Here is a 15,309-nt window from a genome sequence, read left to right as displayed (position 1 = left end):
AATTTTTGTGGAGCAATGTAAAATGCTACAATCCCATTGAAAACTAGGTGATTAGAAGACAAATTTGGAAGCCACATTTTGTATCTCCTTTCATCTTCTATCTTAAGTCTTTATATCTCCCTTGTTTTCCCCTGTTTTTCCACATTGGATGACACGTAAAAGGACTACTTTTAGTAACGACAATAAGAGCAATACCCAAGCCGACATCAACATGTAAAACCCAAAAAGTCAATTACCTTAATATTTACAATATTTCAAAAGACAAGACAACCTAGATAATAATGATAAAAGTAAAACGACAAGGACCTTCGAGAAAAAGTTAAGGGCTTGTCTAGTAAATAGGTTTCAAATGATTTAATTTTTATGATTTGAAATGAAAAGTTTGGATCACTATTAAAACAAACAACATTCCACACTATGTAAAACGACAAAACAATAATTAGAAACAACATTAACGACAAAGGACAACAAAAAACGACAATCAATAAAAAACACAACTACTTAAAAACCAACATTAACTAGAAAAACCACCACAACGAAAGAAAAGAAAAACAACAATAAGAAAGAAAATGACGCCTGGATTAACGACAAGAGTCACATGAATACGACAAGAACTAAAAACAACATAAAAAAGAAAAAAAGAAACGACAATGTCCCCTCAAGAAAAAAAATGAAATGGCGATATAATAATAATAATAATAATAATAATAATAATAAGGATAGGAAAAATACCTGAAACAATTAAAATTTTGAAAATATCAAAATTACACTTCCTAATATATATTACATGTTATTTTATATATGATTTACCTTAAATGTTAAATAAAACAATTTTAAAAATGTTCAAAAAAATATTTAATCAAACAAACACATCAATCATTTTTAGAGTTTTTCAATTTTTAAGATTGAATTTATTTAAAATTTTGGTTTAATAATTTTTTAAATTGTGTATAATAAAAGTTGGGAGGAGTAATCTTGGTATTGTAAAAAAACTAATTGCTTCAAGGTGTTTTAACATTTGCATTATAAAAGGGTGAAATTGGTATTTAAGCAAAACAGTAGGGGTGTTTTGGGTAATTTATACCATAAGGAAAACTAGGAAAAACGACAATATCCTTAGTTGGCCACACACGAAAATCCAAGACACGACCTTTACACAAAAGCCCCAAATCGTCCCAACGACCACCGTATCTTTTGCCCCAAATTCGCCGTCGCCGATTCTCTCTCTCTCTCTCTCTGCAGATATTCGAGAACTAATAATCAGATTCTCCGGTGAGTTGACTTTCACTTCAATGGAAATTTTGTATCTTTCTCTCTCAGAAAACCCCTTATCTTTCGAAGATTTCCCGTTTCGGTCTTTTTTCCTTCCATCAAATTTTCGTTCTTATTGGGTTCGTATTTGTTTTGTGCTTTTTACTTGGGTTTTTACTGGTTTCTTGCATTTAAGATTAGTTTCTATCGAATTATCTTTGTGTTCTGTGGAATTGGTGTTTAAATTCAAAAACCCAGATTGTATCTTAATTATCTTTGTGGAATTATTTTATTGTATCTTAAATATTTTTTTTTATTTTTATTTTTTGCTCAACATATGGTTTATTTTCTAATTTTGCCAACAACACACTAACTTCTTGTATTTTATGATTTTATCTGCAAAACAATTCCAAATTACCATTGTGTTAGGGCCTGTTTAGAGGATGCGTTCGAAACCCTGGTTTTGGTTCAAACGGTATTTTCTCTCGTAAAAAAATGAATTTAAAAGTTATGTTATTGTGTTTTCTCTCACAAAATCCAAATTATGGCTAAAACCACTTAGATTTGAACCCGCCTTCCAAACGGACCCTTAATGTTATTATTGTTTGTGTAGTTATTCATGTTGTCTACAGTCTATTTATTTATTTATTTTTGTCTGTTTTTTTCCCCCTAAAATAACAGCTAATCTGTAAAGAAAGTGAGTTGTGTATATTTTGTTACATATTTATATCAACTGTAAAATAATCTTTTGAGGCTCTACGTTACATTTGACATGTTTTTGGATAACTTTTGTGAGATACATTGGATGGTTATTTGTTTGTTATTCCCTAATGTGTATTTGAAAATAATTGATTATGCCTCATAGTAGAGGGGGCGTCATTGATGCGTTCTTAGGCGCAAGTCCCTAAACTAATGTGCAAGTTTATTATCATTACATGATATGGTAGTGCTCTGATAGCTCGAGACTTGCCGTGTCTCAGTCTTTAGCTTGGATTGTTAGCAGACTTGTGGCAACGGAGTAGTTTCGCGCCCTTCAGGGGATTTTTACATGTTCTTTGGTTTGATTTTACTTTATATGCGGTATCGTTGTGTGTTGACTTGTCGAACCATGTGACTTTGATAACTTAGGATGCCTGTTTTCCATTCTTTATCGGACGTTACGTCTATAAAAACTATCTATGAACTAAGGAATCTAATTGATCTCACACCCTAGCCATCGGTTCTTGATTTTGGGGTGTAACAACAATATTCCAAGTATTTTAGGGTGCATCGAGGATGGGAGAACAAGACCCTGAAGCCCACCGAGCAAAGATCCTGATCGAGTTCATGAAGTCGAAGCCCCAAATGTTTCAAGGGTTGGAAAAACCTAAAGTTGCTAGGAGATGGTTGAAAGAGATCAAAAAGAAGTTTGACGCTTTTGAAGTTCCTAAAGAATATCGAATTGGCTTTACCACTTATCTGTTCGAAGGGTTGGCTGAGAATTGGTGGGACTCGGTGGTGGATGCTTATGACGTATCAGACCTCTCCTGGGGTCAGTTTTCAAGATTATTTCGAAAGAACTATAGACGCCAAGGTAGCTCTTCGAGACGCAGCAAAAGGGATCAGAGTCGAGTGTGTTCTAATTGTGGACTAACAGGTCACAGGAAACGGAACTGCCCCCGTAGGCAGCAACGTTCTTGGGGTGCTCATACTAGCCAGACACAGCCAGCTTCATATCTGAATGGATCGACTTCTTTCGCATCTGCCTCACAGCCTCCTGGGCTCCTACCTAAGTATTACCTGAATCCCGGGAGTTCCTTCCCATCTGCCTCACAGCCACACGGGCTCCTACGTCAATATTACCATCAGAAGTGATCACAAAGACTTGGGATTTGAGCAGCACCAAAATGCGTCTCTGACTCTGCAAGCATCACGAGAGTGGGGGAAATTTCTCTCAAATTGGAGGTTCTAGTTTCTGCGGCGGTAAGAAGAAATGGATGAGGGAGGCAAAGGCAGCTTCGCAGTTATAAAAGCAGCACATGAGCCTTATATTGATAACACTAGTGGTGGATGGTAAGATGGGGTTGTAACATTTTGAACGCCACATTTTTTAAAACTGAGACTGCAAATTTGTTTAATCTCACAGAAAAAGAAAAAGAAAAAAAAAACAAGGGGATTGTGTTGATGGAGGTTATAATATCTATTCTGTGTCAGTTGGCTTTTTGAATTTAAATTATCATATTTACTTGAATGATTATATTTTTTAACCACCCGTAAAATCTCATTTATTTTGGCCTATTAATTTCCGTAGTTTATTGTGGTTATTATTTTTTAGCTCTATTTTTATATATAATTCCTATTTCATGTTTTCTCATTATTTTTCTTTGAATTTTATGGCCCAGGGTTTTCTGATAGTTCGATTTTGATATGCTTTTCAGAGTGCACTCTTAAGATGTTATTTCTGTGTTAATAATTATGTTGCATGGTAGGACTAGGCTATGTTATCCTACGGTTATATTAAGCTCATTCATACAAGGAAAAACTGTTTGTACATGGTATCCATGTCGGTGATCATCTGATTGTTCGATTCTTGAACATGTATTTAAACCTTGGTTTTAGATTCTATTAGTGTTTTTTTCACACCAAATTAAAATTTAAAAAATTTTCCTCAATGAATTCTCTCATTAAATTCAAATTTTGATTCAAGCACCGATTCGAATTTTGCTACAGTAAAAAATTCTCAAAAATAATTACATTTAATTTTTTTATTACAGTAAAATGCTCTCATATAAAATCATATCTCAAATCGAATTAAAAATTTAAATCAACGAACTAAACTGATTTTTAATTTAAACACATATTCTAATTAGGCGCTTAGTGCTTTGGACCTTTTGTGGTCTTTGGAGGATTTTTTCACATCAGCTGTCTAACTGATGTCAAAAGTGACCGTAGAGGCTTTCCACATCGGTGACCGTTAAACGATGTGCTTTTCATGTCGATTGCCTAGAACCGGCGTAAAAAGCAATGTTTTCGTAACTTTTTGTGTTGGTTGTCAGGCAACGTGAAAAGTGTTCAGTGTTGATCAAAGCACTGATAGACATGGATAATATTCTCGTTTACTTCACGGATTTAAGTTTTTAATTTGAGTTGAGATGTGACATTTTTTGAGAGATTTTCACTGTAATAGAAAAAGTTGATGTGACATTTTCTGAGAACTTTTTACTGTAAAAATATAAAACTAAAAACTCAAATCGATAAAATAAACGAGACTAGTTATTCATAGTATGATCTTGTAGTAGGGACAATTCATTATCATTATTAATAATTATTAATTTTCTTATTTATATAATATTTACTAATTTTTATGGTAACGAATCTAATGGCCCACACAAATTTCATTTTAAAATAGAAAATGCTATTTATTTAATAAGGTATTAGTTGAAATAACGACAAATTGGCCCATGTAGATTTCGAACCCGCGATCCTTCGCGTAACACTTTGAAGATTTCCATTTTGTTTTATTATGAATAAGGCTATTTTGTATGAAACACTTTCTGAACTTCTCAAATTTGATAATTTAGTCTCTAAATTTTTTTTTTCACGGCAATCAACACCCCAAATTTTTAGTTTTTAGCACTTTCAACTTTTGTTGCTCAAATTTATTAAAATTTTGACAGTCTTTTACACCTAACTTGCAAATGATAGCTTAATAAGGACATTGATGTTCATTTTTGTTAGTTTCAGTAGAAATACATTTAAAAACTTGTACTTAATTTAATTATAACTTAAATTTTAATCTAAATTTTAACATGAAATATTATTAATACCAAACAAAAATGATCATTAATGCGCTTTTTAAGCTGCCACTTGTAAGTAATTTGACACAAACAATATCAAAATTTTAACGAATTTGAGCAACAAGGACTAGAAATGCCAAAAATTAAAAGTTTTGAGAATTGATTGACAAAAAAAAAAAAATTTAAGGACTAAATTGTCAAATTTAAAAAGTTTAGGTGGTGTTAATACACAAAAGCCTATGAATAAACGTAAAAGCGATCAGAAAAAAAAAATTTTAATATAGCGTAGTATTATTTGATCAACAAATTTTTTTTTTTTTTTTTTTTTTTTTTGTGGGACTCAGCATAGTTGTTCTGGCAATAGGGGCCCCTTTGTCACCACGCATAGTCGATGATTTTTACGAACACAAGTGAGAAGTGCTCTAGTATTTCTTTGTTTTCTTAAGGTTTTATATTTTCCACTACAAGATTTTTGGGCCCACTTTTCGCAAAGCTTGGTTCTTGTTTCTGGAAATGGTAGTTCTGAGATATGATTGTCGTTTTTGGAGCTGGAAATAAGTGAAGAAGGAGAAGGATGACGATCATTTAGAGATGGAGCAGAAGGAATATTGGCATGTAGCAAAGGCAATACATTCATACTTGAAATAATCATCAATATTTCGTAGACGTTTAGTTCATTGATTCAGAACTATGATTTAGAATTATTCTCGATTTACGTGTATTTTTTATTAGAAAAAACACTGTAGCGAGCCATGAATCATGATTCAAACCATGACACGAATCCTCATCATTTGTTTGTCTTCCGTGACTTTTTTTTCCCCCTTGTTTTGTTTGTTGGTGGTAGTTGAAGATAAATACCAATTTATACAATAAACCCTTTTTACATGCATGGCTTGTAAAAGGAGAATTTGTAAAAAAATTAATCATGTAAGGGCTTACTTTTAATTATTTGGCTTAAGTGTAGGTCACTAATTATAAATGAATTAGGAAAAAAATAGAAGTGATAATTTTCGATGTACTACAAGAGGTAGTCTGTAATTAATTATTCTGGTTATAGGTGAGAGTTTTTAACAAATTAAATTTGTAGTGGAAAACCGTAGATAATTAGATATATGCGTATCAATTTTCGAGTAGAAAAATGTTACATGTTGGTTAATTTTCCTAGTAAGATGGGCAACTACAAGATAAATACAAAGTCGAATACCTTTTGCATTGTTTAGTTTAATAAAAGTGAGTGGGTGATTTGGCTTGAGATTGGGTTTTTAGTGGGGTGCCATAAGAAACTCCATTACATATTCCTGAGGTTGATAATCCATCCAAGCTTTTATACCACCACAATGACAAACAAGAACCAGTTGAAAAACCTTAATGCCCCGTTCATTTCACGGGTTTAAATTTTGTGAGTTTGAATCCTTAGGTTTAAATTTTTGGGTTTGAATTTATATAGGAGTTTTCTGTTATTTGAACATGTATTTAGTAGTATAAGATCTAAAATGGAAGTAAATTTTGAACTAATGTTTGATTACATCATGAAAACTGTGTTTTCAAGAACTGCGTTTGGTAGGTCATAATAGTTTTTGAAGTTGAAAAACTAATCAATTAATAAAAAAATCATATTTACATAACGCATATATACATAACGATTAAAATAATAGATAAACAGTATAATAGTTTATTATTAAAATAATGATTCATAACAAATAAGTACTAATTAAATAATAGAGGATCAAAATAATAATAATTATTAATTAGCAATAAATCAAATTGTTATGTTATTAGTAATTGGGTTGGTGGGATCAATAATATGGATTAGAACCATCAAGAACATTAGGGGGGGAGGTATGTAGAATCCTCAATTTTCGGTTCAAGTGGGTTCAAACCGAAAACTAATGAGAAACCAATTTTGTTCAAACCGAGAAACCAATTTTGTTCAAACCGAGAAACCAATTTTGTTCAAACCGAGAAACCAATTTTGTTCTTCGCAATTAGGGCCATGAGCATCGATCGACGACTCGGTGGTTCTTGCCTTTTTCTCTGAAATCATAATAAGAAAAGTAAAGAATGAGGCAAAAACTATCCCCAAGTTTTGTCTAAATACAACTTTTATTTCTGAGTTTTTAAAATCTAAAAAGTATTTCTCTATGTTTTCAATCCATACCAAAAGTATCTTTATTTTAACCTTCTATGTTTAATTTTTTAAAATGTCAAATTATTTTTAGATATCCGATATATTATTCAATTTTTTTCTGGACTACACCAAGCTCTAACCCCCCCTCTTAGATTTTCTTTTTTTTTTTTTTAAAAAAAAGGGGGGTGATAGAGGGAAATAGGCCAACATTTGGAAGGAATTAAAATTAATAGACTAAAGTTTTAGAAAAGTTAATAAATAGGCCAATTTAAGGTAAATCTAGATTTATAAACAATAAATTTCTAAAAATACCCTTAAATGAGAATTCCACTCAAAACTCTAATACTTGTCTCTCTCTCTCACCGACCTCTCTCTTCACTCTCACTTGAACCCGGAGAGAGAGAGAGGGCAGAAAGAGAGAAAGTGTAACAGGGAGGGGGGAGGGGAAGATAAGAAGAAAATGAGAAAATAAAAATGAAAACAAAAGATAAAACTGAAAAATAAATAATTTAAAATTAAAAATGACCTATAAATTTCTAATCATTAATAAATAATCTATTTACTTTTACAAGTTTTTTAAGTTAGCCTATTTACTACAATTTATAAAAAATTTACTACAATTTCTCAAAAAGAGAAATTAAACTGTTCGGTCAGATTCGATAAACCCAAATCTCTAAAGCTCAAACTTGTGATCAAACCCGAATGTCAAGTCGAACCCAATCAGTCGATCGATTGAAGTCTTCGTCAAGCCCATCAGACATGCGAAGTCCTAAAAATGTTCGACATCGAGCCCATTTCGAGGGACAGATGATAATGAAGGGGTTGACTTCCTTGAGGCAAAAAGCATGATTCCACGGCACTATACTAATAACTGCCCACAATCAGAAGTAACTCCCAATAGACATATTCTGACACGTGTCAGAATTTGGAAGGCCCACTATCCACGTTTTGGGTAGTAGCAGTAACAGCCCACGACAAAAGAAGTTAGAAAGGGAGTGGGGTCGAGCTCGAGAGACCCCTGACAAAAGGGTTACGACTTGTACGACCATTTTTTAGACCATTTGGAGAAAGAAAAATAGTGAATTTCTTAGGCTGTGTTTAAAATTAACGTCGTTTTTATTTTTTACGTTTTTTTTAAAAAAAAAAAAAAATTTAAAATGGTATTTAACGTAATAAAAATAAAAAATAAAAATAAAAATAATTTTTTAGATCTCGTTCATTTTACCGATTTAAGTTTAGAATTTGAGTTTTGTTACAGTAAAAATCTATCAGAAATAGTTACATTTAACTTTTTTGTTACAGTAAAAAGCTTTCACATAAAGTCACATCTCAATTCGAATTAAAAACTCAAATCAATGAACTAAACGAGCCCTTAATTTAGTGTAAAATGAGAGAAATAAAAAACGACTTTTAATCGTTTTTCATTTTTTGTTTTTTTTAAACATCTGTTGAGCAGAGAGAGAGAAAGACATTAATAGGTTTTTTTACACTGAAAATAATCTCTTAATAAAACTATCAAACGCATTTTTAAAAATAATTTATGTCTGAAATTGAAAACGTTTTCATTTTTAATTTTATACAAAAAATAAAATTATTTTAAAACGAATTCTAAACGCACCTTAATTTTATATCAGCAATTATGGTCTCATGTACTTTATTTTGGTTGATTTACCTTTTTGATGCATTGTTGATTGTTCTTATTGTAATTGACGTTTTCTGTCTCAAAAGATTTTCCATGAAACCTGGTTTAATTAATGGCTTAAATGCGGAAAATAACGGTGACCAAAGGCCCAATATCATAGAAATCTAATATTAACTGACATTTATAAATTTTAGCTGTAGAAGCACGACTACATAAACTTCTTAGAAAATTTACTATACCAATTTGAACAAGTATTTGTTTGTTTTTTTTTTTTTCCTTTATTTTAATAAGAAAGTGAAATCTTTTTTGAAAAACAATGTAATTTTTTTTTTTGAAATTTTATTTGGCAAAACATGACGAATTTATTTACCAATTTGAAGTGAAAGTGTATTTTGTAGTGCGTAATAAACCAACTTGCTAGAAGAAAAGGATTACAAAACCAGACCATTTATATGGTTGCTGCGCAAAAAATAACAGATCCAAGAACAAACAGCAGCTCACCGACTAGCTGAAGGACAAAATGGAAGAACAAAATTGCAGAGGGCCTGCAAACTAACTATTTATTTTAAAAAAAAATTGCCCAACTATTCCAATATAAAAAAGAAATCAGGGAAAAGATTATACTTTGATATTATTTGGTCAACATAGGTGTTCTGGCAATAGGGTTCATGCATAATCGAGTTTCTATTTTGACACAAGCCAAAAATGCCCTCGTCTCTTTCCGAACTTTTATTAAGGGTTAGAATATTCATGTACAAATTTCATCCGCCCGCTTTTCGAATCTTAGGTGTGTTTGGAATTAGTTTCAAAATGCTTTTGTTTTCAATAAAAAGTAAAAATGAGATTGTTTTGAGAATCATTCTGAGACCGATTCTAAAAATATGTTTGGTTGATTTTTTAAAAGGTTGTTTTGAGTATAATAAAAAAGTACAATAGTGTTTATTAAGTAATATATTATAATACTGTTGATAAGTACTAAAAAATGAAAACAAAAAGGTGAAAATAACTTTCAACTGTTTTTTAATTCTTTCGTAAAAATCATTCTCATTGTTTTCGTTTTCAAAACATTTGTTAAACAAACGTTGTTTCGTTTTCATTTTCATTTTTTGCTTCCCGAAATACGTGAAAATTATTTTCAAAAACGGTTCCAAACACGCACCTTGATTCTAGTTTCTGGAAATGGAAGTTCTGAGATTCGATTGTCGTTTTTGGAGCAGGAAATAAGCAAAGAAGGGGGAGGATGATGATCATGTAGAGATAGAGAAATAGGAGTATTGGCATATAGCAAAGACAAAACATGCATACTTGAAATAATCATCAATACTACAATGATTCCTCTTATCATGTGTTTGTCTTCCATGACTTTTTTTTTTTTTTCTTGTTTTGTTTTGTTTGTTGTAGGTGAAGATAAATAACCATTTGTACTAGAATCCTTACATGCATGGCTTGTATAAAACGACAATTCTTGTTTTTTTTTTTTTTTTTTTCAAACCAAACTAATCACCTAAGGGCCTATTTTTGTTTATTTTGATGATCATGTAGAGTCATAACTTATAATTATATATAAATGATCCTCATTTGTTTGCTCTGTTCCTTTAGTGTGTTTGTTGTTGGCTTTTTGGCACTGTTGAGCGGCTCCTAGTTGGGGCCTTTGTATAAATGCATTAGAAAAAATAAAAACGGAAAGTCTCGATGTAGTAGTACAAGGGGAATCAACCCCTGTGTCCTTTTTTGTGTCCCATTCATATCCTTCTAAAAATATAATGCCACGTTAATTAAAGTTTTTATCACGTTAATTAAAAAGTGATGAGAGCTACTTGATGCGTTGTAGATGATAAAGGTATACTTATGCCTCGTTCATTTTACTGATTTGAGTTTTTAGTTTTAAGTTTCTATATTAAAAAACTCTCAGAAAATGTCACATCTAACTTTTTTGCTACAATAAAAGGTTCTCAGAAAATGTCACATCTCAGCTCGAATTGAAAATTCGAATCCGCAAAGTGAACAAGACCTTAGAATTATGGCAATAGGGGTCCCTTTATCTCCATGCATTCTCGAGTTCTACTTGCACAAGTATTAAATGATATAATATTAGTAGTACCAAAATTTTCAAGTATCTAAAGTACCTTCACTTCACTGATTCGAGTTTGTAATTCGAATTGAGATGTGATTTTATGTGAGAGTTTTTTACTGTAGTAAAAAAGTTAGATGTGACTGTTTCTGAGAACTTTTTACTGTAGCAAAACTCAAATTTTAAACTCGAATCGGCGAAGTAAACGGGGCCTAAATTCATATTGACGAGCTTTACACGCCCAATTTTAGTAAATAGTGAGTCTCCTTACCGGAAATGGAAGTTCTGAAATGTGATTGTCGTTTTTGGAGTGGGAAATAAGTAAATTAGAAGAGTAAGGACAATGAGAAATAGGAGTATTGGCATGTAGGAAAGGCAATACATGCATACTTAATATGATATAATTATCAATTTTGAAATGATTACTCTTTTCGTGTGTTTCTCTTCAATACATTAATGACTAATTCTTCTTTTCTTCTTTTTGTTTATTGGTTGTAGTTGAACATAAATAACTATTTATATTTGTAAAGCCCTTTCTCATGCATGGCTTGTAAAAGGAGAAATTTTATTTTACTTAGTGAATTAAATAAAAAAAGCTCTGAGGGCTTAATTATGTTTCTTCTAATTAAAATAAATTAACTTAAAAACACTTAAATGATTGTGTTAAATTAGCGTTGAAAAAGCAATTTAGTGAAAAATTTCAACATCCCAATTTAAAATGTAACACAAATATCTTTCAATTTTCTCAACTTTTAATACTTTAAATCTAATAAAAAATTTGAAGAAATTTAGTGAAATGGGGCACATTGCAACAAATTTACAAATTCGGGAGGAAGAAAAATGTAATCCCTTTAAAGTTTAATGTGTCATCCCATTTTGAAAACGGGGGAAGAAGGAATCAGAACAGGGAAAAACTCAAAAGCAGTCTATTTTGAAACACTATTGTCATTTTTGAAGCATGAAACAAGTGAAGAAGAGGAAGGATCATGAGCACATGGAGATAGAGAAATAGGAATATAGCACTGGCATGTAGCGAAGGCAAGACATGCATACTTGAAATAATCATCAATATTGAAATGATTTCTCTTTTGATTATGTGTTTCCCTTCCATAACTTCTTTTCTTCATTTGTTTTCTGGTTTAAGTTGCAGTTTTTTATTTTTTTATTTTTTTTCCCTTTAGCTTTGTATATTTAGCTTTGCTCTTTTATATAATTGTGCTACTCACACATTATATTATTAATTTCATTTTGCGTCAAAATTTTTCAACTTAGTGTTCAAAATAAAACATTCACTAACATTGGATTTTCTATCCTTAGAAAGCTCATACAGAGTTTTATTCATTTTAGGACTAATAAGAATTCTATTTACAAATAAAATATGAAGTATTAACGCCTTTGACTTAAAAATACTCTAATAAATCATTTTTATTCAATATTTACCTAGCCATCATGTTTTCCTAATCTAAATGCTTGGTATTGACAAAGCATTGGAAATGCTCATGTTCTCCTTTGTATGCCTTTCGGTCCTTTCTCGAGTTTATTTGTTATAATATTTACACAAATATTATTCTCTTTTCTTCAACATTAAAAAAAAAGAAAAAAAGGAAAATAAATAAATAAATGAGAGAGGAATTCCATACGTTTATTGTGAGTTTTTCACCAATTTACATAATTCAATGATGCTATAGTGCACCCAAAAGAAATTATTTGGATAAATAAAATACACCAGTATCCGGTGACTGATTCCAATTTAGAGAAACAGCAAAAACAAAAACATCAAGAAGTAAATATTAAATATGACAGAGAAAAATATAGATGAAAATGGTTAATGTGGATCTCAAACTTAGAATTCTGGAAATAGGGGTCTCTTCATCTCCATGCATATTTGAGCTTCCATGACTTCTTTTCTTCTTTTGTTTGCTGGTTTTAGTTGAAGGTGAATAATTATTTATATTAGTAAAATCCCTTTTCTTGCATGGCTGGTAAAAAGAGGAATTTCTTGATGAATTTAAAAAAAAAAAAAAAAGAAACACTTTTAGGGCTTAAGTTTGTTTCTTTTAATTAAGTTGATTTAGATAATATCTTATAATTTTTATATATAAATGCATTAGAATTAAAAGAACGATTTATGATTTTTCTACGTGAGGTAGCGTATACTTTTTTTTTAATAAAGAGGTAGCGTTCACTTATTTATTATCCTCTGTAATGAAGTGTTTTTTCACAAACTTATTGGAAAATGATAAATATATGTATCAATGTTTTAGATTAAGTTGATCCATAAGAAAAATTGAGGTAGAACAATATTAGTTGATTTTTTAAATAAATGATAAGAGAGGATAACTGATATTAAAACTGTTCAAAATATCCCAACTAGAGTGACACTCTCTGAATAACTTATCCTTTACTAAACCCCCAATTTAAATATTATTAAAAAAGAGAAAAATCAACAACCAAATTTGAACCATTTCTCAATTTATGCATGTATCTTTGCACAGGGGCCATGCTAATCTTCTCTGTATCGTGTTAAGAACAATATTAGTTGATTGTTATTTTTAAAATAAGATAGATGAACACAATGAAAATACAGCCTCCAAAGCTATTAAATTAGTGTTTATAGGGTGTAGTTTTAATGGTTACACCAATATTTATCCATTAGTAAAGCATTATTATTTTAACCATATAAAAATAAAAATTAAATAGGTGTAGCAAATTGAATAGTTGATAAAAAAGAATTTTGACAATATATTATTGGCCTATCAAATATAGATACATATACGCATGAGTCTAGATTTACTGTCTCTATTTTTCTGTCTTTGTGGTTGTCTCTTCACTACTTATTTATTATGTTATCTAAATTTAGAAATAGGAATAAAATACTAAAAACACTTAAACAATTCACGACGTGTCAAAATTTAATTGGAGCAACAACTATACCGAAACAGGAAAATGAGACAACAAATCTTTATCCTATATATGGAAGTGGTTTCAATGACTATTTCAATATTTATCTATTAGTGGGTATTAATATTTTAACCGTGTGATATTGATTAGTTGGTTGTAATGAATAGATAGTTGATTAAAAATAAATTAATGATAATTAATGACCACTAAACCTTGAAAGCATATGAAATGTGTTTTTAGGTGGGTAACTAGTTATTTACCTGCTTATGTGGAATTTTAAATACTTTTTGTATTTAAATAAAATATAAATTAAAAATTCGTTCTTGCATTGTATAATCCAATTTCTGATTTTCTTTTCTGTCCCGGATTAATTTTTTAATTTTAATATTTCTTGTAAAATCTTTTTGAGAAACTCGTTTTTATATGGGTTAGAAACTAAATTAAACCACATATTATATATAATTAGTTTGAGGGAAAAAATATAGTAAATAGCATATTTTAGACATATTATTGAAGTTTATAACATATATTTTTAATGTTGATAAATTATAGTATATTTTAAATTTCCACTCTAAAAAAATAGTCATTTTTAAATTTATCCATGTTTGTAGGGTTTTCATTTCTTTTGTTTCTTACTTAGCCAATTGCCCTCTCCATCTCTCTCTTTGTCGCCAGCGATGTCATGGGTACCGGCGCAGGTGTTGGTGGCCGGCGATAACATATTTACCTATAAATACAATATTTAATAGTCTTCATCGTCAGCATCGATGCCGTCATCCGTATTTACGAGCAAATAAGATATTTATTAGTCATCAGTGCCCGTGAACCGATAATCCATAAATATCCGACCTATGGGTACATACAGTAATTGTGTAATGACTGAGAAAATTCCAGACCTTAAATAATACAATTCATGTATTTTTAAGCCAAGGATTTTCTTAGAAAATATTATGTTATATTGTGAATGGAGGATTTATGGAATTAATATATGTATTCCTAAATTCTATAGCAAATTTCATGTTAAGTTCATGTTTCGATCAAGTAAATTCGATCGATAAATTCTCGCAGTATTTTAAGGCGGAATAATTTTCAGTACAAGTATAGTTTGAGAATCTTAATTTCAAGAATCTCTAAGCACAGCACGATGTTAGCGGCGTATAAAAAAAAACGCACTGGCATTTTAAAAGAAGAAAAAAATCCTTAATTGCTAGACAGTTAGGTTAAAGTCACAAGATAAATACCTAGAGTAGATGGATACAATATGAGCTCGGGAGTTGACACTGTCAGAAACGTCATTCTTGGGATAGAATACAGAAAATTAAAATTTAGAATTTGTTCAGTCTAAAATTAATTTCAAGACTTGAAACAGTTTGAAATATTACGCGAGAGAGAATATAAAACAATATTGAATTATTCAGAAATTGATATTGGACTGTAAGTAGTAGATTAACTTACGTGAGCTAAACTAATTACCTCTAATCAGTATAAATTTAATCTATTTAGAGGAAATAATTGAGGATAAGATCAGGCACGTAATCTT

General features: G+C 30.5%; 1 protein-coding gene and 1 non-coding gene across 3 annotated transcripts; one reads left to right on the top strand and one right to left on the bottom strand.

Annotated features, from left to right (window-relative positions):
• Nucleotides 1–1,135: 1,135 nt before the first annotated feature.
• Nucleotides 1,136–3,463, top strand: LOC21401174. Of its 2 annotated transcripts, none has more exons than XM_010090124.2 (2): nt 1,136–1,272; nt 2,515–3,463. In XM_010090124.2, the coding sequence occupies exon 2, from the start codon at nt 2,527–2,529 to the stop codon at nt 3,103–3,105; it is 579 nt and encodes a 192-aa protein (XP_010088426.1). In that variant the 5' UTR covers nt 1,136–1,272; nt 2,515–2,526; the 3' UTR covers nt 3,106–3,463. The 2 variants fall into 2 exon arrangements, with proteins under 2 accessions (XP_010088426.1, XP_024027398.1); XM_024171630.1 differs by having other exon boundaries at nt 2,465–3,463.
• Nucleotides 3,464–13,318: 9,855 nt separating this feature from the next.
• LOC112093406 lies at nt 13,319–13,425 on the bottom strand. Its single transcript, XR_002903031.1, has one exon. It is a non-coding gene; the product is annotated as a U6 spliceosomal RNA (small nuclear RNA).
• Between the last annotated feature and the right edge of the window lie 1,884 nt (nt 13,426–15,309).

Source organism: Morus notabilis, unplaced genomic scaffold, assembly GCF_000414095.1.
Source record: "Morus notabilis unplaced genomic scaffold, ASM41409v2 Scaffold1185, whole genome shotgun sequence".
NCBI lineage: Eukaryota > Viridiplantae > Streptophyta > Magnoliopsida > Rosales > Moraceae > Morus > Morus notabilis.
This window is presented reverse-complemented; position numbering and strand designations above follow the sequence as displayed.

What these genes read in the sequence shown, in the direction of transcription:
- LOC21401174 (XM_010090124.2), top strand. Translation starts at nt 2,527, where the DNA reads ATGGGAGAACAAGACCCTGAAGCCCACCGAGCAAAGATCCTGATCGAG.